This window comes from Aulonocara sp. 'chitande type north' Nkhata Bay, linkage group LG15, assembly GCF_057382095.1.
Source record: "Aulonocara sp. 'chitande type north' Nkhata Bay isolate Kocher_YH1m ecotype deep benthic linkage group LG15, A_spYH_male_GT1.1, whole genome shotgun sequence".
Classification (NCBI taxonomy): Eukaryota; Metazoa; Chordata; class Actinopteri; order Cichliformes; family Cichlidae; genus Aulonocara; species Aulonocara sp. 'chitande type north' Nkhata Bay.
The window spans coordinates 9,314,735-9,338,541 of NC_141358.1; the positions used below are offsets into that span (position 1 = coordinate 9,314,735).

Here is a 23,807-nt window from a genome sequence, read left to right on the forward strand (position 1 = left end):
AGACACCTGTAATGTGTGACACGAAACAGTGGCAGCATTCAGTGTCACACATAACAGGACACTGAGGTAGAATAGAATAGAATAGAATTCAACTTTATTGTCATTGCACATGCACAGGTACAGGGCAACGAAATGCAGTTTGCATCCATCCAGAAGTGCTTTAGTGATATAGATATATTACAATATATATTAGCAATAATATAGATATGTGAGTATATTACAGAAATGGGTCTATTATGGTATATTATAATGTACACGGTATGAAGTATGTTGTGAATATTCTATAACTATAAGTATGTACAGGCTGTAGTGAGTACAAGCTATGTACAGGATATGAACAGGATATAAATATGAAAAACTATACAGAATATGAAATAAATAACTTTACAGAATCTGGGATATACAGCTATACAGAAATGGGAACTATGCAAGTTGTAAACAGTTGTAGGATTAAAAATTATCGAATGTACAGAATGATTATTTACACAGAGCTATACAGTAGTGCAGTTAAGATAAGTGAGGGTGTAGATAGTTTCTACAGAGGCTATATAAAGTGCTAGTGGTTGTGAGTGGTGGTTCAGTCCATGTTATTATTGTGTTTGAGGGTACAGTTGTCCATTGTGGGTGTGTGTATGTTCAGTCCATGAGTTTAACGTGGGTCAGATGTCAGGAGGCAGAGTTCAGGAGTCTGACAGCTGTGGGGAAGAAGCTGTTCCGGTACCTGGTGGTCTTAGTCCGGAGGCTCCTGTGGCGCCTCCCAGAGGGCAGGAGGGTGAAGAGTCCATGTGATGGGTGACTGGGGTCTTTGATGATTTTCCCAGCCCTTTTCAGACACCGCTTCTGATTAGTATAGAACACAGACGATATAATTAAGATTAAATACATTTATAAAAGAATCAAAATAAACATTTACACATAAACTAAGTGAAATGGACATTCATAATCCTGATTGTGGGCAACAAAAAACCCCTTTTCGACTCATGTTTTGGCTTCAATAATCAAAAACCTTTTGGGGGATATAAATGGATATTTAAACGTTAAACGACTTAAAAGTTAAACGACTAAAAATGGCAACATGACATGTGAGAATACAAAATAACTGGCTCTTCTTCTCTTTGGAAATGTTCAGCTTCAGGAAACACTTGCTGTTTGACTAAAAAAATTACTAATACAAGAACAAGGATAACAGCCAAGCCTGTTCTTTATAGGTGTCAGTCAAGCTTAGCCTATTTTACCATTTAAAAAAAAAAATCTGTGGCATTTTTATGTGCATTTCATAGTGGGCATGCATCCCTTTTCCATCCGGCAACAATGAATTGACTTTACGTCCAAGTATTGTCACAGTAAGGCTGCATTGTGCCTATTGCAGATATTTCTGCTTTTTTTAGGTAATCCTTGAATTTTAATTGCAGGAGAAGCTGTTCGAGAGTCTATTTTTGTCAGTGACAGGCGCAGTCGCTGAGGTAATGTCCACTTCGACTGTGAGCAGAGACTTAAGCTTGTTATTTAAAGTCACTTAAGGATTTATTTGTGGCTGTAGCCTCATTATCCCTGCCTTTATGCACTCTTTGATCTTCAAAGCAGTCTGTATATATGGCACATGCATGCTGCGTGTGTCACAATATATAATGTCACATTTTTTGTTTGGGCGTAATTGATTTGGGTGTAAATCTCTTAATGAATCCGATTTTAACTGGAATATGTTTGTCTGTGTTTTTCAGTCATAAATGTGGACATGTAGAAATACTGAAATGAAAGCCTTACTGGAACATTGGCTAAACATATTAAAGGATAAAATGACACAACAGCTATTTTTAATTTTTTTTTACAAATAAGACAAGATAAATGTAGAGCAGTATCAAACTTATTACACTAACACAGCGGTCCCCAACCTTTTTTGCTCCATGGACCGGTTTATGCCCGACAATATTTTCACGGACCGGCCTTTAAGGTGTCGCGGATAAATACAACAAAATAAAACTAGTAATGGTACCGAAAAAAAGAAGATTTATTCATAACACACGTGAAAAGACCCAGGAAAACCGAGTTAACGATAAAAACGATAACAAAATAACGCTGAAAAACGATAAAAACCCTGAAAACCATACATTTCACACCTGAGCCTCAACTCTCGACTCACGGCCCGGGGGTTGGGGACCGCTGTACTAACAGATTTTCATATTTCATCATCAGACAGTAGTCAGTGGATTTAAATTAGATTCAACAAATGTGGCCCTTTTTTCCCTCCACACCAGCTGTTTACTTGCTCAAATGTGATTGATCAAATGGAAAACAGAAAAACTGGTTTGTAAGATGTTTCTAATGTAATCTCCTTTCAACGCATGCATTTTCATGTATTTTTTCCACATTGTTTCTAGTGAGCGGAGGTTATGCAGATGTGCGGTGCAACACCTCACCCGAGGCAGCTGCAGAAAAACATGGCAACCTTTCAGGACTGTTTGCCAAAGCTGACCTGGCCCCTTCTTCTGCTCACCTGAGCTCATCCTTCCTCCATTCTGAGCACAAACCCAATCATCAACGTCACCACAGTCCAAAATGTCTTCCCACAGACGCCACTTTCACTGTTTTGACGCTGTAGGAGGCGAAGGCACCCACAGGTCTTCTATTCCTTTTAAGCGCCACAGCACCCGCTTACCCAGAATCCCCCAGCATGGCATGGTGGCCCATCATGAACCCACAGCCGAATGCTATGTTTGCTCAGAGTGTAGACACGCCCATGCCTTGGAAGCAGTAGAGACTCAGTTGTCACCTTTCTATCACACTCACCCGTCATGTCACCACCACAATCCACACCACTATGTTCTCAGTGGGCCGAGCAGGCCTGAAGAAACACCTCTGGGCCACGAACGTCATCATCACCGATACAGTAAGAAGCTGGTGTTGGTGAAGAACAGTGACCCCTCATTCAGAAAGACCATCATCTTGCACCGCAGGGGTCTACGCAGTTTGGGGCTTTTCTTAGAGGAGGTTTCCGAGCTCATGCAGTACCACATCAGGAAGCTGTACACTGTGGGCGGGCACAAGGTGAGGTCATAAACAGCTGGAGCTAGAAATTCACATATTAAGTTTTGGTTTCCTGATTTTCTCTCACAAACCTTCTGAATAAAAGGAGTTAGATAAGATTTTAGACAGGAATGGTTTCCTACTACTTTCAGGAAGAAGTTTTGGTTAGGACCAAGGACCATATGTTAATTAGGCACAAATTTTTACACTGCATGTCGATTATCCTGATGAAACCCTCTGGTTTATCCTGACTTGGAACCGGGACCATTGTGACCCCTGACACTGTATTCGTGTCTTAAACCAAGACTCTTTTGCATATAATCTAATTCTTTGGTCCACAGTACACACGAAGCTTGTGAATCCTGCAAAGCCATGCATTGATTTTCCTATAATAAAACATTATAAAAACCATTAGATCTCAAAAGAAGCGAACGCTTGCAGGAGATTTTTTTGCTCCTCCAACAAAGCATTTCAGTAAAAACAGGAATCTGCACACTAATACATTCAAATCTACAAGATTTTCTATTTTTACTTGGTGTTTAATTGCTCTATAAGCCTCTTTATTGTACAACAGGCACATTCATAATAAGTCAATAAATAAATAGCATCATTTCATCAACTTTGCAAATAGTTATAATCCCAGATAACATACTATGAGGGTGTGAGGGAATGAAATGGGGATATTCCCTCACCCATGCATTCAGATTGTAGAGATTGCTCCAAAACCCATTAATCTTGATCATATCAGTGCTATTTTTGAGAGAGAAGAAACAGGTCAACGTTGAAACTCCCCTACTTTGATACCAGAGGTGTCTCAGAAATGTGTCTTCCACCATGGCAATTAATTATCTTCACCTGGGCTTCGTGTGACCACAGATGAAGCCATTCATCTGCCTTTAACAGCAGTGGCTTTAAAATTCAGAACTGCACTGTCATCACAACGAGCCGTACACGAGCCAGATAAAAATCAACAAAACACTCAATACTTCGGGGCTACATGCTTTCACAGCATTTTATGACTGACAGTAGAGAACATGAGTATTTAATATTAAAAACATAGAAAGAACAATATTACAGATTCATAATATTCTAAGAGTGTTTTGGTCATTTAATTCTGTTATAGACATATTTAACATGCCTATAAGAGGATTTAATTAATTCATTTATTAATGCTTAACAAAATAAGTCCTTAAACCTTAAAAGATTGCATTCTCTGAAATCTGAAAAAAAGGATCACAAACAACAAACATATATTAACCAAGAAGGTTACTCCTGCTAGGCCTTTGTTTGAAAGGTTAGTACACACTCTGTACCCTGAGATTAATATGAATTGTTTCAGGTTAATCATCTCTGACGCAGGAGACAAGTCATCCTAATGCTGATAATTAGCTTGCATGATGTCCAGTTTTATTATCAAACTTTTGATAATAGCTGGAGGTACCCTAAAACTAACTAAATCTTTGTGTCTGAGCTTTATTAATATAGATGAATTACGCAGACATTTAGTCAAACTCTTTTGCACACTCAGCAAGCTGCCAGTACTGCTGAGCCACGCTGATGCTGCTCACAATGGCAGTTCATCATCGCACGAATGCACCGTCATTTCACAGAGATCATCCGGGATTAGGATAGATGCTTTGTCTTGACTCACTGCATGATTCACACCCTTCTTTGGCAGGGATTTAGAACTCTGCCGCTGTGCTCGAGAGGTGGCAGTGTCCTGACACAATGAAGATATTTATTATTATCATCATTACTCAATAAAAGAAAGACCCCACCTGACTAAAATCACCGTAACAAAATAACACTGAAATATTTTAAAATGTATTCATAATGTTAGGAAACAAAAACATGCAGTATTTTCCATTCTTAGTATGACATCCATTTTCACAAATATGTTGTTATGTAACCCCAATATGTACATCAGCTGCTGTCAAATCCAGGTCTCATCCGCTGATGACTCAGCTCACGGCCCATCTGGGTATCCTTTCGCCAGGTCTTGTACAGGGAGCGCTATTTAAGTAATTTTAGCCTTCCTAGAGTTTCTGCAGGTGATGCAAGGCGCTCTATAGCCCACCTTCATCTCACCTCATCACTGTTATACTGTTTCTAAATTAGATTTAATTTAAATTAAATTAGTTGATCATTGTCCTCTTCACCTTAAGCTTTCTGTGCGGATGGGAAGGTGAGAAAGAGCCCAAAAACCAAAGGTATAACTTTTAACTGGTCCTGATTGAAATATGGGACTCTAATTAGTGTGCCAGATCAGATTGTTAAAGGGGGAAATGACGTTTCCCCTACAGTATATAGCGAGAAGCTATTAGATTGTTTTGGATCAAAACAATGGCAGCTAGAGATCAATCAGAATCTGACAACACTGATAAGGGTAACTTAATTTCACTCTTCAGATGGCATTAAATTCTTACTTTTGCTGATTAATTGTAATTAACGATGGCATTCTTTTTAAATCATCTTCCCTGTGTTCCTTTAAAGATAACAGCAAACTGTAAACAAACGTATTCGTTATTTGGTTTCAGATCGACAGCGTTCAGAGTCTTCTGCAGTGCCCCTGCGTTCTTGTCTGTGTCGGCCGGGAGCCTTCTCACCCATCGATTGTGGAGAACTTTCGGAAAACATCCGACGATAAACTTCCAAAGCTGAGTGTGAGGTCACGCTCCGGTGGCTGCACTGACGGACATGAGAGTAGGAAAAACTCTTAAAGTGATAATTACATTCTTACAAGTAGTAACTACAAAGTAGAAGTACTGAAAGATATGCTATGGATGGTTCTCTAGCATCTAAATTAAATGACTTTTGTTAACGTACACCTTTAACAAAAGGCCTAATTTGAAATATTTCTTTTTTCTTTAACTGCTGCATGAAAAATCAAGGACTCCCTTCAAAGAAAAGTGTCATCCATCCAAACCTGGAATCTGGAAACAAAGTTATCAGGCAGTCAGTGTCATCTGACAAGTCAGGCCCAGATGGAACTGATTCACCAGACAATGTCAACTCTTGCCCACCCACTGGTGATGGGGTGAGGGAAGATGATATAGAGAAATGTGTACGTGTTAATAAAGATGGCAGTTTATCAATGGAGATGAAAGTGCGCTTTAGACTGCAAAATGATGAAACAGTGCACTGGTCCACGGAAGTAAGAAAGACCACAGGCAGGACCTGTGACTACCACCAAGGAAACAATAACCCACACTTTCCGAGCTATCTTGAATCTGAAAACATCTCTGCTGTTCAGCCAGATGACCATTTCATGAGTCAGCACTATCAGAGACATCAAGAAGAACCTCATTGTCCTCACTGCTGCAGTCACTGCCAGGATTATGAAATCTGGAAAAATGTACCAAGAACACATGGGGCGAGTCGCCGCATTCAAACATCTAGCTCAAGTGCATCTTCACATACAGTGGTCTCTAGAAAGACAGTAGTATCTAGATCAAGCGAAGAGCTTACTGAACAAGTGGTGGAGACAGAGACTTGTGTGAAGCAGACTATTGAGGCAGCTGAAACTGTAGAGTATTGCACCATCGGGAGTGAGGCTTGCTCACCAAAGTGCAACGTGCAATCTTCCACTTTGTATAACTGTCTAAATGAGAAATCAGAACAAACAAGATCCATTACTAGGCAAAATCAACCCCAGAGTCCTCAAGATACAACATCCAATGCTTCAGGACAATCTAGCAAGTCAAAAAAATCTAAACCCTCACACGCTTGTCATTGTGGAGTATCTGAAGAAAATACAAAAGGACAAATCTACACCCGAGCTGAAGAGGAAGGCAAAATACAAAGAGATTGTTCAAGTGCCATGTCTTTAAAATCTAATGTCTCTTGCAGATCAACTGTGTCTGGCAAAATACAGGACCCAGAGACAAAGGATGAAGAGGAGAACAGGTCTAAAAGTGCCATGTCAGTTCATTCAAATGCCTCGACAAAATCCAAATCGGATGTTTTGGATGTTGCAGTTGGAGGATCTCAAGCATGTGATGACAATGGAACACACAAAAGACCACTGAGCAGCATGTCTGTTAAATCCTCCAAATCTGAAAAATCTGTGAAGTCTGAGCATCAACAACATAAATCAGAGGAAGATGTTGAAGAAGAAAAACCAATAAGTCCCATCTCAGCAAAGTCAGAGATGTCTATTAAATCCAGAGGATCGAGGGCATCTTCTTTCCTAGGTGAAAAAGAAACAAAGGAGGAAGCTCAGCCGAGGACACCTAGTGTCACATCAGCTGCTTCAGATTCTTCTGTAGAGTCACCTGAGGCATCTGCAGAAAAAAGCATTCAAAAGCCAGCTGAGAATGAAACTGAACTGAGAACACAAAGCACCATGTCTGGGAATTCAAACACTTCAGCAACATCTACAGAGTCAAGCGCATCTGAAGATCCACATACAGGAAATGCAGAGGAAAGATCTGAAAGAACAGTAAGTGTAATGTCAGCTAGGTCTGTCAAGTCAAATGAATCTGCAACATCTAGAAAGTTAAACGTTGAGACAGAAGAGACAAGGGAGGCAACTGATGCCATGTCAGCTAACTCTAATTCATCAGCAAGATCTAAAGGATCCAAGAGGCCCGATCCTCCTGATGCAACTGAATGTGTTGGTTCATCAGATGACATAAATACTGAAGAGCAAAGCGGAGAGAGACCACAAAGCATACTGTCAGTCAAATCAGCAAAGTCTGTAAAGTCCAGTGTTTCTGCAAAATCCAGCAGATCCAAACACGGAGAACAGGGAGAGGAGAGGGGACCAAGTTCTTTGTCAGTAAAATCAGTTCAGTCCAATGTGTCAGGAAAATCAAAAGGGTCAAACACTTCAGCCAAATCTAATATGTCCGTGCCCACCGATATTGAAGCTGAAGAACAGGCTGCAGTTAATGATGAATATGAAGAAAGACCTCCAAGCAATACATCAACCACATCTGCTAAATCTTTAAAATCAAATGCTTCTGCAGTTACTCCTGAAAGCTGTGGTGATGCTTCTGAAGAAACTAATATTGAAGGTGAGACTGAAGGAGAATCAGTGAGCTCATTGTCAATTACATCAGATATTTCTGCAACATCGTTTAAATCAAAAGACGAAGGCACTGAGATGCTTCAAGAAGCAAATGATGAAGAGGAAACTGAACAAAGACCACCAAGCTGCTTATCAGCTAAATCACTTCAGTCACATGTTTCTGAAATATCTGCAGAGCGAGTACCAAGTGCTTTGTCAGCTAAATCAGCAAAGTCACGTGCTTCTAACACATCTAATAAACCAAAACCCTGTGAAGTTTGTGCTTGCCAAGCCAATGAAAGATATGGCGAAGAGGAAACTCAGGAAAGAGCACAGAGTGAAGTATCAAACAGATCTGGAAAGTCAACTAATTCTGCAAAATCTCCCAAGTCAAAAGATCACGAAGAGGAAAATATATCTCTTCATATGGAAAATGAAGAGAGAGCTCCAAGCAATCTGTCAGTCAGATCAGGAAAATCAGGAAAGTCAAATGCTTCTGCAGCATCTAAAAGATCAAAGGTTTCTGAAATTTGCTTGGAAGACTTTGCTGACCATCCCGAGGAAAGAATCGTTGAAGGTGAGAGTGAAGTGAGAGCAGTGAGTGCTATGTCTTCCAAGTCAGCTAAGTCAGATATTTCTGCCAGATCAAACAGAACAAATCATTCTGTTAATGGTCCAGGTAGCGAAAACTCAGAGAACTCTAATGAAGAAAATGACAAAGAGCAAACAGAACAAAGAGCACAAAGTAGCCTATCAGCCAAATCAGGTCAGTCACATATTTCCGACAGATCTAAAAGGTCTGCAGATAGATCACCCAGTGCTTTGTCATCTAAATCAGCAAAGTCACATACTTCAAACAAATCTGTGAAATCAAATATTTCTGAAGTTCTGTGTAGTGATACTGATAAAATAGATGGTGAAGATCAAACTCAAGAGAGACCACAGAGTACAATTTCATCCAGAACTGAAAAATCAACAGTTTCTGCAAAATCTAGTAGATCAACGATATTGGAAGATAATATAGTTAGGGAACACACAGAGAGAGCTCCAAGCAATCTGTCGGTCAGATCAGAAAGATCAGCAAAGTCGAATGTTTCTTCAGCATCAAAGAGATCAAATGTTTCTGTAGCTGTCTTAGAAGACAATGTTGACCCTTCTGACGAAAGAATTATTGAAGGTGAGAGTGAAGATGGCACAATGAGATCAGCATCTGCGCAGTCAGATATTTCTGCCAGATCAAATAGGTCAAACCAGTCTGCTGATGCATCAACTAAAGAAAAGTCAGAGAGTGCTGATGAAGAAAATAACAAAGAGCAAACGGAACAAAGAGCACAAAGCAGCTTATCAGCCAAATCAGTTAAGTCACATGTTTCTGGTAGATCTAAAAAGTCTGCAGACAGATCACCCAGTGCTTTATCAGCTAAATCAGCAAGGTCACATACTTCAAACAAATCTGTGAAATCAAATATTTCTGAAGTTCTGTGTAGTGGTACTGATGAAATAGATGGCAAAGATCAAACTCAAGAGAGATCACAGAGCGCAATTTCAGCCAGAACTGAAAAATCAACAGTTGCGCATACTGCTGATGTAGGAGACCCTAAAGATGAAACTGAGGAAAGAGCACCGAGTGCAGTGTCAACCAAAACTGAAAAGTCAGCTATTTCTGAAAAATCCTCAGTGTCAAAAGTATTTCATTGTCCAGATGAAAACGATATCTGTGATCTGGAGGACCATGAAGATCGGTCTCCAAGCAATATGTCTGCCAGCTCAGCAAAATCAGCAAAGTCAAAGACTTCAGAAGTTTCAAAAAAATCTAAATCTTCTGCCATTCAATGTGATCGCATTGCAGAAAAGGAAAATAAAGAGGAGCACACTGAAAGCAGATCAGTGAGTTCAATGTCACTCCATTCGGCTGATTCAAATTTTTCTGAAATATCAGGTATATCAAAATGTTCAGCAGAGCCTCCAGCTGAAGAGAGAGTTGCCACACCTAAATCCCATGTATCTACTATATCTCTAAAATCTAAAGCTTCAAAAGTTGCTTCACAGCATAAATTACCAGCGCAAGGAAATGATGAGGATGAACCTCAAAACAGAGCAGAAAGTGCAATGTCAGCAAAATCCTCTATTTCTGCCAAATCCAATAAGTCAAAATTATTGGCTGCCCCAGTAGAAGAAATATCTCATGATTCTGATCATACTGAAAGACCTGTAAGCAGTAAATCACAGAGATCAGCAAAATCCACCAAGTCAAATGTTTCTGTGAAATCTAAGAAATCAAAAGCTACTACTATCCCTTCTGAACACAGCACTGAGATTGCTGATGCAGAGTCTGAGGGAAGAGCGAGCTCATTGTCAACACAAACGATAAGGTCAAATATTTCTTCAAAATCCAAAAAGTCAAAATGTTCTCATGTACCAAATTGTGAGACCTCCAATGAAGATAATGACAAATCACAAACTGAAGAAAGATCTCCAAGTGTAATGTCAGTCAAATCAAATATTTCCCATGTTACAGAAAGATCCAATGCCTCTGATATTACTGAAGACGTTGATGAAGTCACTGATGTGTCTGCTGAAGAGCATGTGGCAGAAGATGTAGTGAGAGCAGTTAGTGCCATTTCAGCTGGATCTGCAAAGTCGCATGCCTCAACACGATCTACGAAATCAAAAGGCACATTTCCAGGTGAAGGAAGTGCTGACGAAGAAAGCGCAAAGACAACAACAAGTTGTACATCAGCTAACAAAGAAAATGTAGAGCGAGCACAAAGTTCTATGTCAGCAAAGTCAAGTGGTTCAAGGAGATCTGCAAAAGGATCTCGAGCTTTTGCTGGAAATTCTGCTGAGGAACATGCTGAAGAAGAAACTGAGGAGAGGTCACCAAGCAGCGTGTCGGCCAAATTAAACAATTCAAATGTTTCTGTGTCATCAAGGAGCTCGACAACTTGTGAAATATCTTCAGAATACAACAATGCCAATGATTTGGAGACTGTACAGAGATCTCTAAGCTCCTTGTCAGCAAAATCAGCCCGATCCACCAAATCACTGCAATCCAACATTTCTTCAAAAACTGCTAAGTCAAAACCCTCTGTAGGCAAAGAAAATCATGAAGCCAATGTGGAGAAAGAAATAACTGGTCCCTCCATTATATCTACTGAAAATTGTTTAAATGACACTGATGAAAATACAGCAGAAGACTCAGAGAACAGAGCAATGACCTCAATGTCTACCGAGTCAAATGCAACATCAGTATCTGCAAAAACAAGAACTTCTCAAAAATCAGGGAAATCAAAAGTGCTGGAGCAGGTAGCTGATAAGGCAGATCCAGCACAGAGGAGTCCAAGTGTTTTATCAGTGAAGTCAAACACCTCAGGAAGAACAAAAAAATCAAATATATCTGGAACAACCACCACTGAAACGGTTGGACATGAAGAAGAAGCTGATGACAGTGCCATGTCAACCAAATCAGTTAGTTCATCAAAGTCAAATAAATTACAAGGTCCAGAAATCACTACTACAAACAGTTCTGGCCATCCTAATGAAGAGAATACTGAAGAGATATCTGAGAAAGCACAGAGTGCTGTGTCAGCAAAATCAAAAAGGTCAGTAAAATCAACAAAATCTGACATTTTAAGCAAATCAGATGTCCCCATCGTGACCGTTGGGGAAAATGAAACCAGAGCACCTACAGCCATGTCAACGAAGTCCAAGGCTTCATCATCTTCAAAAAAGTCCAAAACATCTGAGATCAGTGGAAAGAAAAGTGCCACAACTACAGATGTCTCTTCTGAGCGGACCAGTGTTTCTCCACTAAATTTAGAAGTAATGAAGCCAAAGGAAAAGAGCCGATCTACTGCCAAATCAAACTCTGGAAGACATTCAGCAATGTCAGAAACAAGTCAGAGAGCAAAGCAGCAGAAAGAAAATGAACAACATGTCATATCTCACACAGAGTCAAATGAAAGTAACTTGTCACAAACTCTGTCTAGTTCAGATATCATCAAAGAGATGTGTGAGTCTCCAGCACACAGTCACTCAAAACGTAATGTTCCTCACAAGATAAATGGTGACCTGGATACTAAGGAAAGTGGTGGAAGTGTCACTGACAAGAAAACTGACAGAAGCAGCAAATATCTGCATAAGAGCACCGAAGTTGATGATTTTGACCTGGTCCCATCCAGCCTACCCAACGCATCCCCTACTGAGGTTGTAAACGAATGGCTGAAATCACTGCCAGCAGAGGGTGAATTAGAGGACGTAGAGGAATTTAATGAAAACTGCGATGGACCAAAAACTGTCCCCACAACAGAAGAAATTAACACAGCGGATACTGTTAACAATCCAACTGAGAATTCAAAAGGCCCAGTAGAAGGGGAGGCAAAGAAATGTCTTCCTAATAATGACTGCGAAACAAGCAAAGAAACACCAAAGGAAGATAACGCCTCTACTGATGCAGACAATGCCTCAACAGTATTTAACTCTTCCATACAAGTGATGAAAGTCCTTTTAAATCTGAAGCTAGACAGATGCAACAGTTTACCAGAAATTTCTCCAGCTTATGGACGTAAACTGAGCTCCTCAGCTAGAGGTTTTTTGGATTGCCTTGTGAAGCTGCAGCTAATAGACCATGATCCAAAAAATGCCAATGAAAAAAATGAAAGGTATCAAGAACTCATGGGTATTCTTCAGTCCCTTTGGCTTTGTGATCCTCCTGAAAATGAACATGCATTACGGAAAGATGATCACCATTTTGCAGATGATGATTTCAATCATACGTCATCGTCTGGCGTGGATGTCAACAGTGGCTCCACAGGCTCCGGGAACAGCAGTGATGGTGTAAAGAGTGGCAATGACGTGAATGGTGATGTTTCTGAGCCTCACGCCACTGTGGATATGTTTAAGAAGGTACAACAAGGGTGTGAAGTTGAAACAGATGCAGATGTTCAGAGCACATCAGTAAGAAAGGCAGAAGGAATGTGTGAAGATGAGCAAAAGGAAGATTATCCAGCAAGCAGTGATAGTCCAAGAGAACAATCTGAAACACCACATTCCTCAAACGAGAGTGCAAGAAATTTCAGCGAGGGCCAAAAACTTCCAGAAGCTGAAACCGATTCTTCAGAGAACAGCAACTCTGAGAGCCTTCTCCTCATAGAAAGAGAAGAGCTAGCTAAAATGATTTCACAAGATGATCCTGCTTGGGTCTTAACCTTATTAAATAAAATTGAAAAACAGTTCATGACTCATTATATCAAAGCGATGAATGAGTTCAAAACTCGATGGAACCTGGGAGATAGTGAGCAACTTGACAGTACGATTAATGAACTTAGAGCTGAGGTTCACAAAAGAATCCAAGCAAGTATTGACAGAGAACTGTGGAAAATTCAAGGCCAAAAAGGCCAACCGAGACCTCCAAGAGAGACAAAATCCCGTGTTTCAACGACACAAGCAGAAGAGAGAAGACGGAAACTGAAGGTCAACCTCAAACCATCGACTGATTCACATGCAGAAAAAAGTGACGATTCAGCAACAGGAACGTCTTATAGTGACCAGCGCAGTGAAAACGGCGATGAATGCTGTCAATGCGAATCGTGCATTAAGAAAAAAATGACGTGTAGGACACCTCTTCAGGGAGATTCGATGACACCTGTACCTGCTGCCACGGCAATCAAGTGTGCATCTCACCCTGGAAATATTCATGAAACTCAAGCGGCAGAAACCCTTGTGGAAAAAGTTATTGTTAAAGCTTTAAGGGAAGTGCGAGAAGTACATCCAGGCCCTGAAGATATCTCTGAATTTGCAGCAGATGAAAAGGAAGCAGATGATATGAGTCAAGATGCAGTTCGTGATGAGGTTTCTGAAAAGAATGACGCAAAAGAACATGTTGCCAAAGAAATGCCTGAAAAAACTGTTGCTGAAGAAAATAAGGAGGAGAATGATGCCAATGACATAGGTGATGAACTGCGAAAACAAAAAGGTGATAAAACAAGCGAAGATAAGACTCAGAAAGAAATGTCAGTGGAAGAGTCGTTTTTGGCATCAACAGCTAAACAGGAATATGACAAAGGAGGAGCAAAGAATAAATGTTTGATAGCAAAGAACATAATACTGCCATCAATGCAGCTGATCATGCAGAAGATGAGGGCTAATGAAAAGGATGCCACAGCTGATGAATTGTTACATGAACCAAAAGAATCAGGAAAAATTGTGCAAATTGTATCCACAAATGGAGAAGAATTTGCTGAAGCTATCAGGTCAAATGATGAACTCCCAAAACAAGAAGATGGTGTATATTATAATAAGAGTGCTCTAATAAAACATATTGTGGTTACGAGTGAAGATGACCCTAAGGAAGACACAGTAGAGACTTCAACAGAAGAGACTACTCTGACATCTGATGCTAAACATGAACCTGAGGAAGAAGCAGCAAAGAAGGAATGGTTAACCGTAAAGAATACATTGCTGCCATCAATGCAGATGATCATGCAAATGAGAATTCGGAAAGACCAGCTGATGAAAGCAGATGGAAGTGATGCAACAGCTGATGAACCGCTAAATGGACCAACAGAAGAAGATGAAAGTGAAGACACTGAAGCCTCAAGTGAAGATAAGTCTAAGGAAGATGTTGCTGAAGGTACCATGGTTCAAGATGAAGACACACACGTTGCAGGAGCAACAGCTGAACAAAATCCGATGCCAGAAGAAAGTAAATCAGGGAGGTTTAAGGTAAAGAAGAGAGTGCATATGATGCAGGAGGAAGCAGTGAATGAAGACTTAGCTATAGTTGATGAATTTTTAAAAGAAGAAGAAGAAGCATGGTGTAAAGGTAAACTTACTGCAGAAAATGAGACTGCCAGTTTGAGTGAAGATGAGTCAGATGAGGAGTCTGCTGAAGATACTACTACTGAAGATGAAAATACAGCAGTAGAAGCCACCACAGAAGGGAAAGATGAAGTCTGGGAAGAAAAAATACTCCCTGAAGAAGAGAAAATGTCTACCGTTAGTGAAGACGAGTCTGCAGATGAAAGCACTGACACAGCTACAGGTGACGAATCTACAGAAGAACCAGGTGACCCGGCAACAACTGAGGATGAGACAGCTGCAGAAAAAGAGACTGGTCTCACAAGAAAAGCAGAATCAAAGCATGAAAATGCTGAAGATGAGATTGAAAACAAAGATACTGCTATGGTATCCTCAACTGATCATGAATCAGAGAGTGAGGAAGCTGTGGAATCACTGAAGGTTGATGATGGAGAAGAGACTGATGCTACCAACGAAGATGACTCTGACGAAGATTTAAATGCCACCACAAATGAAGAAGAAGAGGAAAATGATGTCACAAGTAACGATCTGTCAAATGAACCATCTGAAATAGCAACAACTGAAGATGAGTTTCTTGTAGAAAGAGAGACAGCCGCTACAAGTGAGCATGAACTTACGGAAGGCACTTACGAAGCATCCACAGCTGAAGATGAAAATGTAGCTGTCGAGAGCAGCATGGTGGCCACAAGTGAGCGTGAATCTGAGGAAGACGAGGTTGTGGAAAAAGGAACAGTCACTGATGAAGAGAAGATCCCTGCTATCAGTGCAGAGGAGTCTGAGGGTGAAAACAATCACACGAACAAATTGTCAGAAGAACCAGATCGAGCAGCATCAGCTGAAGACAAGACAGCTGTAAGTGAAGAGATTTCTTCAGCAGGAAAAGGTGACTCAAAGGATGAAACTGCAGTGGAAGCAACTGACAATGAGGAAGCTGTTAAAGCAGAAGATGCTGACAATAGTGAAGAGATTGGTGCTGTCACTGAAAATGATTCAGGAGAGGACCTAGATGCCACCACAAATGAAGATGAGACAACAGAGGAGGATGACACCACAGAACCAGCTGAAGAAACAACCGAAGATGAGCGGGTGATCGAAACAGAGATTGCTGTTTCAACCGAGAATGAACCTAACAGAGGCGCTGCTGCTGAAGAAAACGTGGAAGGAACCACAAGTGACAATGAAGCTGAAGATTATGGTGCAGCAGAAGAGGCTGCAACAACTGAACATGACTCAGACACAGCAGTGGCGGTGAACACCGCCAGCGCAAGTGAATCTGAGTCAGAAGATGAGGTTTCTGAAGCAAAAGAGAGTGCTGTCACAAGTGAAGATGAGCTGAAGAAAGCTGCTGTTGAGGTCGCTCAGGAAGAGGCAGCAGAAGATGTGACAGATGCCGAGCACGAATTTAACAAAGACACCAGTTCAGATGAGTCGGACGTGAAGGGAACGGATGAAAAACTAAGTGAGGGTGAGATTGCTGAGCAAAAGGAAATTGCTGCCACAAGCGAAAATGAAATGGCAGAGGAAGCAGATGAAACCAGTGATGAGTCAGACAAGACAGAGTCATCTGAAAAGATCGGAGAAAGCAGTGCTAATGAAGAATGTAAAGAAGAAGAAAATGATGAAGATAACAGTAAGAAGCTAGTAGAAGGTGAAACAACTGGAGATGAATCGGAAGAACCTGGAAAGGAAGCGGTGGAATCTGGTGAAAATGAATTGACTTGTGAAGATTGCACAGAGGCTTTAACAACAGAGGGCGAGACTGAAAAGCATGAAACCACAGAGGAAGACTCAGGACAGCCTGAAGCAGGAGAAAATGAGACTGATGAAAGTGACAGCAGGGAAGAATCTGGAGCAGAAGGTACATCTGCAGGAGAGGAGGCTGAAGAAACTCAAACGGGAAAGGTGGAATCTACAGACGATACAGAAGATGAATCCGAGCAAGATGAAGGACAGAATGCTGTCAGTGAATCAGAGGATAATTCCAACAAACCAGAGAGTGGATGCCCAGAAAGTGATGTCACTTGTCAAGAAGATACTAATGATGTAGTGGAGCTTAAACCAGAAGAGGATGAGGAGATGGAGGAAAAATCAGAAACCAAAGAAGAAATCAGAGAAAACAACCCAGAGGATGATGTTACACAATGTGAATGTATTAACATCCCAGATGGAAGTCATGATAATAATGAAGAGGATTCCAATGCTTCTGAAAAGGAAACCGAGACACCCAATGAAGACTGGAGTGAAAAACAGGGAGATTCAGCTGATGGAGAAGACGAAGCAGAGGAAGACTCAGATGAACCAGGGGAAGAAAGTGGTGACATACAGCTTCCTTTGGTTACCAGCAAGATAGACAATCAAGATGTAGCTAACATAGTACCTAAGGAAGCGCTAAAGCCACTTGATACTTTGATCAAAAAGACCGCAGAATCTGAGGACGGCACTTACGCTGACATTGAAGATTCAGAGCCTGAAATAAACAGCCAAGATGACATTAAAAGCCTTGAGACAAAGAGTGTGAAAAAGAAGTTGTTTTGAATTGACCGTGACTCTGCCAAAGCTGAAGGTGACTGATAGAGAGTGAGACATGGGAGAAAAAAACGAGGGGTATTCTTAATATTTTAGGTTAGGTCTCCTAAATGAAAAAAAGCAAAAGGATTGATGTAGATTATCCTAAATCTTAAGTAGCACTATTAGGCTCTACTTAACAAGTACTAAACATGACAAGCACACAAGATGAGATACTACAGCAAATTCTAGTATCTGCAGAACACAAACTGCTCATGCAACAATATGAAAAACTTGAATGTATATAATGCATATCTAAACTAAATCATAGAGTATTTTATTACATATCACCTGCAATTCTGAGCCTTAGACAGAACACGGCACTGTTTATGAGCTATGCTTTCCAAAACTTGACAGTATGGTCCCATTCCTGTGAACAACTTACAAATGTCACACATGCACACACATACTGCAATTTTTGTCAGAATTGCTGCAGTTCTTTTACATGTTTTGCTGCTTAACATTTTCTGCAGGACTGTGGGTGTTTTGAATGTATCCTATTTAACCAAATAGGTTTTGATTCTACTATAAGCATGCAAAAAAAATATGTAATTTTCCATAACCCCAAAACTGTTTGGGTGCTGTGTATAAAAAGTTCTTTAAAAATCAATTGAGATCTTTATTTATTTATCAGATTTTTGAAATATATAATTCTCAGGTTCAATATATTTTGTCTTTGAACCTTTTCTAATCAATTATATATGGATTCTGGCTTCTACCTGTCTTATACAGCACCCACACTCTTTTGGAAAGAAAGCTTGTAAAATAAGTTTTCTCAGCAACCTGGAAAAAACGAATTATATTTATTTATGTGTTTGGTGTACTGCTGTGTATGTAATATACTCTTGTACTCTAGTGTTGCATATACAAAGCAAAACTTGAAGATGATCGCCATCAGTGTAAGCAGATGGTAATGAAAGCCAGAGCTGGGTTTTATGTATCACAACATCCTGCCCTTATGTATTTTAGATGATTCAGCTGTAATTACATGAAGAATCTATGTGATTTTCTGTGGTACAGGGAATTACCTTTGCTCAGTGTACTGCACATATTGATATTAAACATACTTGAAAGTAATTTTATTGTTCTTTTATAAGCTGAGATTTCACACAACAAATTAAGGCTTCCAAATAAAATGTTTAACTTAAAAAAAAAATCTCCACTACATAATAAGCACGCTACCTATAATAGATCGCAACTACTTTCAGTTACTCCCTTACCACAAGGGGTCACCACAGTGTGTGGGGCTGCATGTTTAATTTGTCAGAGTTTCATGGTGGATGTCGCTCCTGACACATTCCAAAGGGGATTTGTGTCTGGCTGGAATGGAACCAGGAAATTTTCACTTGCCAAGTGTGTGTGTTAACCACTACACTATGGAACTACCTATGATAGATTAAAATTATTATTATTTTTTATATATATATACATTGTTTGCTATGACTATTTTTTATAAAGCATGGTACAGTTTGAAATACTTTATACTAATAAGTCATCACAATTTACTGTGAATTAAATAAAATTAAATACAATTTTATTTACACAGCACAAAATCACAAAATCACTTTATATTGTAAAGTTAAGACTATTTCTAATGCAGAACCCCAACAACCAATAACTTCCTATCAGCAAACATCTGGTGACAGCGGGAAGGAAAAACGCCCTTTTAACAGGAAGAAACCTCTAGCAGGACCAGGCTCAGGGAGGGGCAGCCATCTGCTGTGATTAGTTGAGGGGAAAAACAGGACAGAAGACACGCTGTAAAGGAGAGCCAGAGATTAATAATAACTAATGATTAAATGCAAAGTAGTGAGAGTGAAAGAGTTGAGTGAACAAGAAACACTCTGTGCATCATGGGAAGCCCCAGCAGTCTAGGCCTACTGCTGAGTAACTAAGGGTTACATGGTCACTTGATCCAGCCCTATATAGTACATTTGCATCATGACTGAAATCAGCCCACTGAAGGAACAATGGGCTAGGAGGTCAGTTCCTTAATCATAATTATGCAAATTCTCATGACCATTCATCAACAACCACTAATCAAAGCCCACTGATCAATGACCATGAGTACCATTCACAGAGAGTTGGGGAATGGCTCTGTGTTAAGCTTGGGGAAACTTGCAGTCAGCTGAGATTGAAGAAGTCACTTGGATGAGTGACGAAACGTTTCTCCCACTGAAAACGCTACATCCAGATGAACAGAATAAACTTTTGGTAACTGGCAATAGCTGATAAACAGAGCGGATGGATGTGCCTCTCTCAGTGTTTCCATTTGCAGTCGATCATTGCTGTCACTTGCAGCACTCTTTTCCATCTAGCTAATTGAAATAAGAATATAGCTTGTACTCTCTTAAGTCATTCCAGGTGCACGTGCCATCTGTGTCCAAGAGTTCCTTGCTCTACAAAGCAACACTCACAAGTGCAGTTATGTGGAGTGCAGTTTGTTTGCTTTTTCCCCCTCTATCTTTGCACAGACACGAGGGCTTCTGTGGTGTAGTGGTTAACACATTCATCTTGCTTGCAAAAGATCTCAGATACTACCCCACTCAAGCTAACTACTACTAGTGCTGGTTGCAAGCCCAAATAAATGGGATGACTGCATCAGTAAGGACATTCAGTGTTGAATCTTTGCGAAGTCATGCATATCAATCAGCTATGGTGACCCTTTGGGAAATAACTGAGTATGCAAAAATTGAAAATGGAACTTCATTTTATGGGTGTATGGGTGCAACATACACTCATACAAAACCATGGGTGCAACATAAAAGTCCCTCCATGACTAGCTTACACTCTTATAGATAAAACAGCAAGCTAGCTGCTATAAAAATAGGCATATAAAATCTTAACAACTTTTTTAAAATTCTTCTGTGTTTGGGTGTTTTCACATTCTGGTCTGGAATATGAATATGGACCAGCACAAGTAGTCTGGTTACTGCGTAGGACTGTTATGAAAATGCATGTCTTACCACATCCTTAGTGAGACAGGCAAGTGTGCAGACAAGTGTGTAGCATGTCGCTAACAAGCTGGCACAGCTTCTGCCTATCCAGGACACTGCTGAGTCATTTAGTTAGTCTAGCAAATTTGACTGTGTCACTGAATCTAAAAGAGGGTTTTCATTTTTTGATTGATTAATAAATGATTAATAAAGGATATTGCTTACCCGGTGGTTTACCAGTGTGCCAAATTTATTAAATAGCTAGCTGCTAGGGAGTTAAATATCTATTTAATATCTCCAGTGGCATGGTAAAGTTGGTCTGTGGACGCATCATATACAACTAAGCTAAAATTAAACAAGCTAAAACAAAGTCTCATCCTCTGGGGCTGAAAAATGAAGCTAATCTGGATCAGCCAAGAAGGTAACACCTTCAACCTCTGGGTAACCACAGTCAATCGCAAACTGAAAGGTCAGTGTTTTATCACAATTAATCGCTGAGTATCACAAACAGCTTTTATGTAATTGACAACTTGACTCCATTCAAATGCAATCTGATGGCAGACTGATTGCACATTGATGGTCACTGTTGTATGGGGCGCTGTTTGCAAACTGAAACTGAAGCTGAAATTAACAGCAACATTTTTCCACATTTAGCTCAAAACCTTACTAAACCATATTTTTCAAGTCACTTTTTACAAAATTTACTAAAATATTTAGCTTTTTATATTTAAAACACAATTTTGTGTTAAATCTAAATGTTATGGGAAACTAAATATTTAGCTAACATGCACATTTATTGTATATGTTGGAAATACCAAAATAAAAGCTTTACAAAAACCTCCAGGGCTAAAGTGTGCTGGTAGTGGTTAGGTTGTGTGCCTGCTCTTCCCTGTTGGTCACTTCTCAACACCATGAGCTGCTTCACTTCTTGCATACCAGCATGTCCAGCAATTTAGCTGCACATATGCTGCGGCGATTGTGAAGTGGAGACTGCAGCTGCTGAAGGGTGAACTACTGCTGAACCTTTGGATGGCCAACAAAACAGATCTTCCAATGTTTTCAGCTAAATTGTGGAAAAATGTTGCTGTTAATTTCAGCATGTTTCAATTTGCAAACAGCACCCCATACTGTTGGGTATGAAGTGCAACTATAATCACATTTTTATTTTTCAATAATGTGTGTACAGTTAAAATGATGTAACTACTCGGGTTGCAAAGGTTCTTCAGTTTATGGGGATAGAAAGAAAAACAAACATCAAACGTCCATTCTCTTCTTGCGGGCTTGTTTAACAATCAGAAAATTTCAATTCATGTGTGGAGATGAGAACAATTGCTTAGGGGCCTAATGTTTTTATTTCTATTCAATAAAAGGACAAGAAAGGACAAGAGTATGATGTTAAACTGCATCAAGGACAGACAGCATGCTAACGCAAAGCTAGCAAGGAACCTAGAGTGAAGTTAGGTTAGAAGCTCAGTGTATGCTGACCCCAGCCCAGCAACCAGAGCCTCAACTTCAACAGCTAATAAAGGTGTTGATGAGCAGTCAGGCTTGCAGCCTCAATTTTTAACTGTACATGTTACTACTGTAAAATCACTGTGGCGATCAACTTGATGTGTCTTTGGGGGTAGTTTTCAGCTTTGCTTTGTGTTGTCGACTCTATGTTAAAATTAGTGCTGTCAGCGTTAATCTCGTTAAAATGACGTTAACGCGCTAACCGCGGTAGCACGTTGACGCCGTGTAGCCCCACGCACAGGGCAATCCGCGCTAACTCACTAACGGAGATTTGCGGGGTTAATACGGTTATGGGCGTTAACGTCATTTTAACGAGATCAACGCTGACAGCACTAGTTAAAACTTAAAAACCCTCAAAGAAAGATTGTGCGTGCCCTCATTAGCATAGGGATTTGTGACCGCATGTTAGCTTAAGCTTTATTGTTCTTAATTGATAATTATGTGATAGTTCATTTAAAGTCATGTTACAGAATAACATGAAAGTAATCTAAGGAGTAATGTAACAAATTCGCTCTCCGAGATGCTCTGGGCAGACTGTTTCAGTCTTACTGACTTTTTCGCAATCTTCATGCACCGGAGATGCTTTGAAGGCGACAATTGTCTGCAAGGTCCCCTTTTCAAACCTTTTCAAAGATCGCACACTCACTGAATACATCAAGAAAAATGTTTTGTTGTGCTGTGGTCTCTAGCTGTCATTTTCCCTAGCATGACTGTAGCATTATAGCTGAAATTAAAAAACGTTTAACCTGGTACGAGACACTGTTCCAACGTGGGTGTGTATCAGAGAACATGGAGGTTTTTATTATACGTCACGCATTCAAGTTCTGTTAAGGCTTAAAGTTTCTGTTATTAGAGGTGTGGCCAGTTGTGCTGACTAAGTAGCTAGCTATTTGCTAGGCTTCACCTGAGCTTATTTGACTTACTGTGTTTCAACAATTCATTTGTGTTGTTTGGGCCTTTTGGCTGTACCAAACAGCAGAAATAATGCCAACCGTAAGAAGCGTGCGATGTCACCACACCAGTCAAAAAAATTAGTCTAGTCCAGCAACCAACAGGTATTTTTTGTCCATTTAGTAAGCAGGGATGAGAATAGAGATCTTTTACATTATATGTCAATGTGCCCACTAAATAACTCTTTCTTAAAATATGTAGCAAAGCATAGTCTTATATAAACGAGCTCATTTAAATCATAGTTATGTGTTTAAACATGCTCCAGATTACAGATGGAAGCTGTCTGCGATAAGGGCAGTCCCAGTTTGTTTACAGAGGAGGAAATGTGATCAACTGTTTTTCAAAATGAGTTTCACTGAAAGCAGAATCTGTTTTCAATTCGAAATGTCATCAGCATTTAATTCTAATCCTATCGAATAAAAATATTTGTTACTGTCTGGCAAGAATGTTGCAGGAGTGTTTGATTTGCTGAGATGAACTGAATCCTCAAATCTTCTGGAAAAGCAAAGACCTTTTGAGGAAGCACCTGCCCGCTGGCACAGGATAATTTCCACAGTAAACACTGGAAGAGTGAGGAACGTCATCCGGAGCACAATAATAAGGGGTTTTCCCGCAGCTATGTTTACCTCAGAGCAACTTGCCCCTGGAACAGCTGCACAGATTTGCTCCCAAGTACATTAATGCAAAATCCTACTGCATGTGTTTTTTGAAAGTTTCATAAGCAGCCTTTAATTAAGGGCAGTGCAGCTACTGGTAACTTAGAATCTTATAGTCATGCATTATTTTCACCTTAAATATGCAAAGGAAGAAATAACTGCTAGATAAACATGCTGAATTCAGCAAATTATAGCTGCTATCTTATATACAGTATACTGTCTGATTAAAAGTGCTATTACAGTGAATTTGACAAATGAAGCTATAATACAGCTGAACCAGTGGTGTGTTATGTCTGCAGTACAAAGAGCATAATATGGGAAAATAGTACAAGG

At 40.0% G+C, this 23,807-nt stretch overlaps 1 protein-coding gene across 1 annotated transcript in view; it reads left to right on the top strand.

Moving 5' to 3' along the window:
- rp1l1b (rp1 like 1b) overlaps window positions 1-23,567 on the top strand; it is a 24,171-nt gene extending 604 nt beyond the window's left edge. Inside the window, exons 2-4 of the mRNA XM_086263883.1 lie at window positions 2,379-3,045; window positions 5,562-5,727; window positions 5,916-23,567. Of these exons, the coding sequence (XP_086120009.1) occupies window positions 2,557-3,045; window positions 5,562-5,727; window positions 5,916-17,389 (12,129 nt within the window). The 5' untranslated portion in view covers window positions 2,379-2,556 and the 3' untranslated portion in view covers window positions 17,390-23,567. The remainder of the gene's footprint in view (window positions 1-2,378; window positions 3,046-5,561; window positions 5,728-5,915) is intronic.
- Window positions 23,568-23,807: the final 240 nt, after the last annotated feature.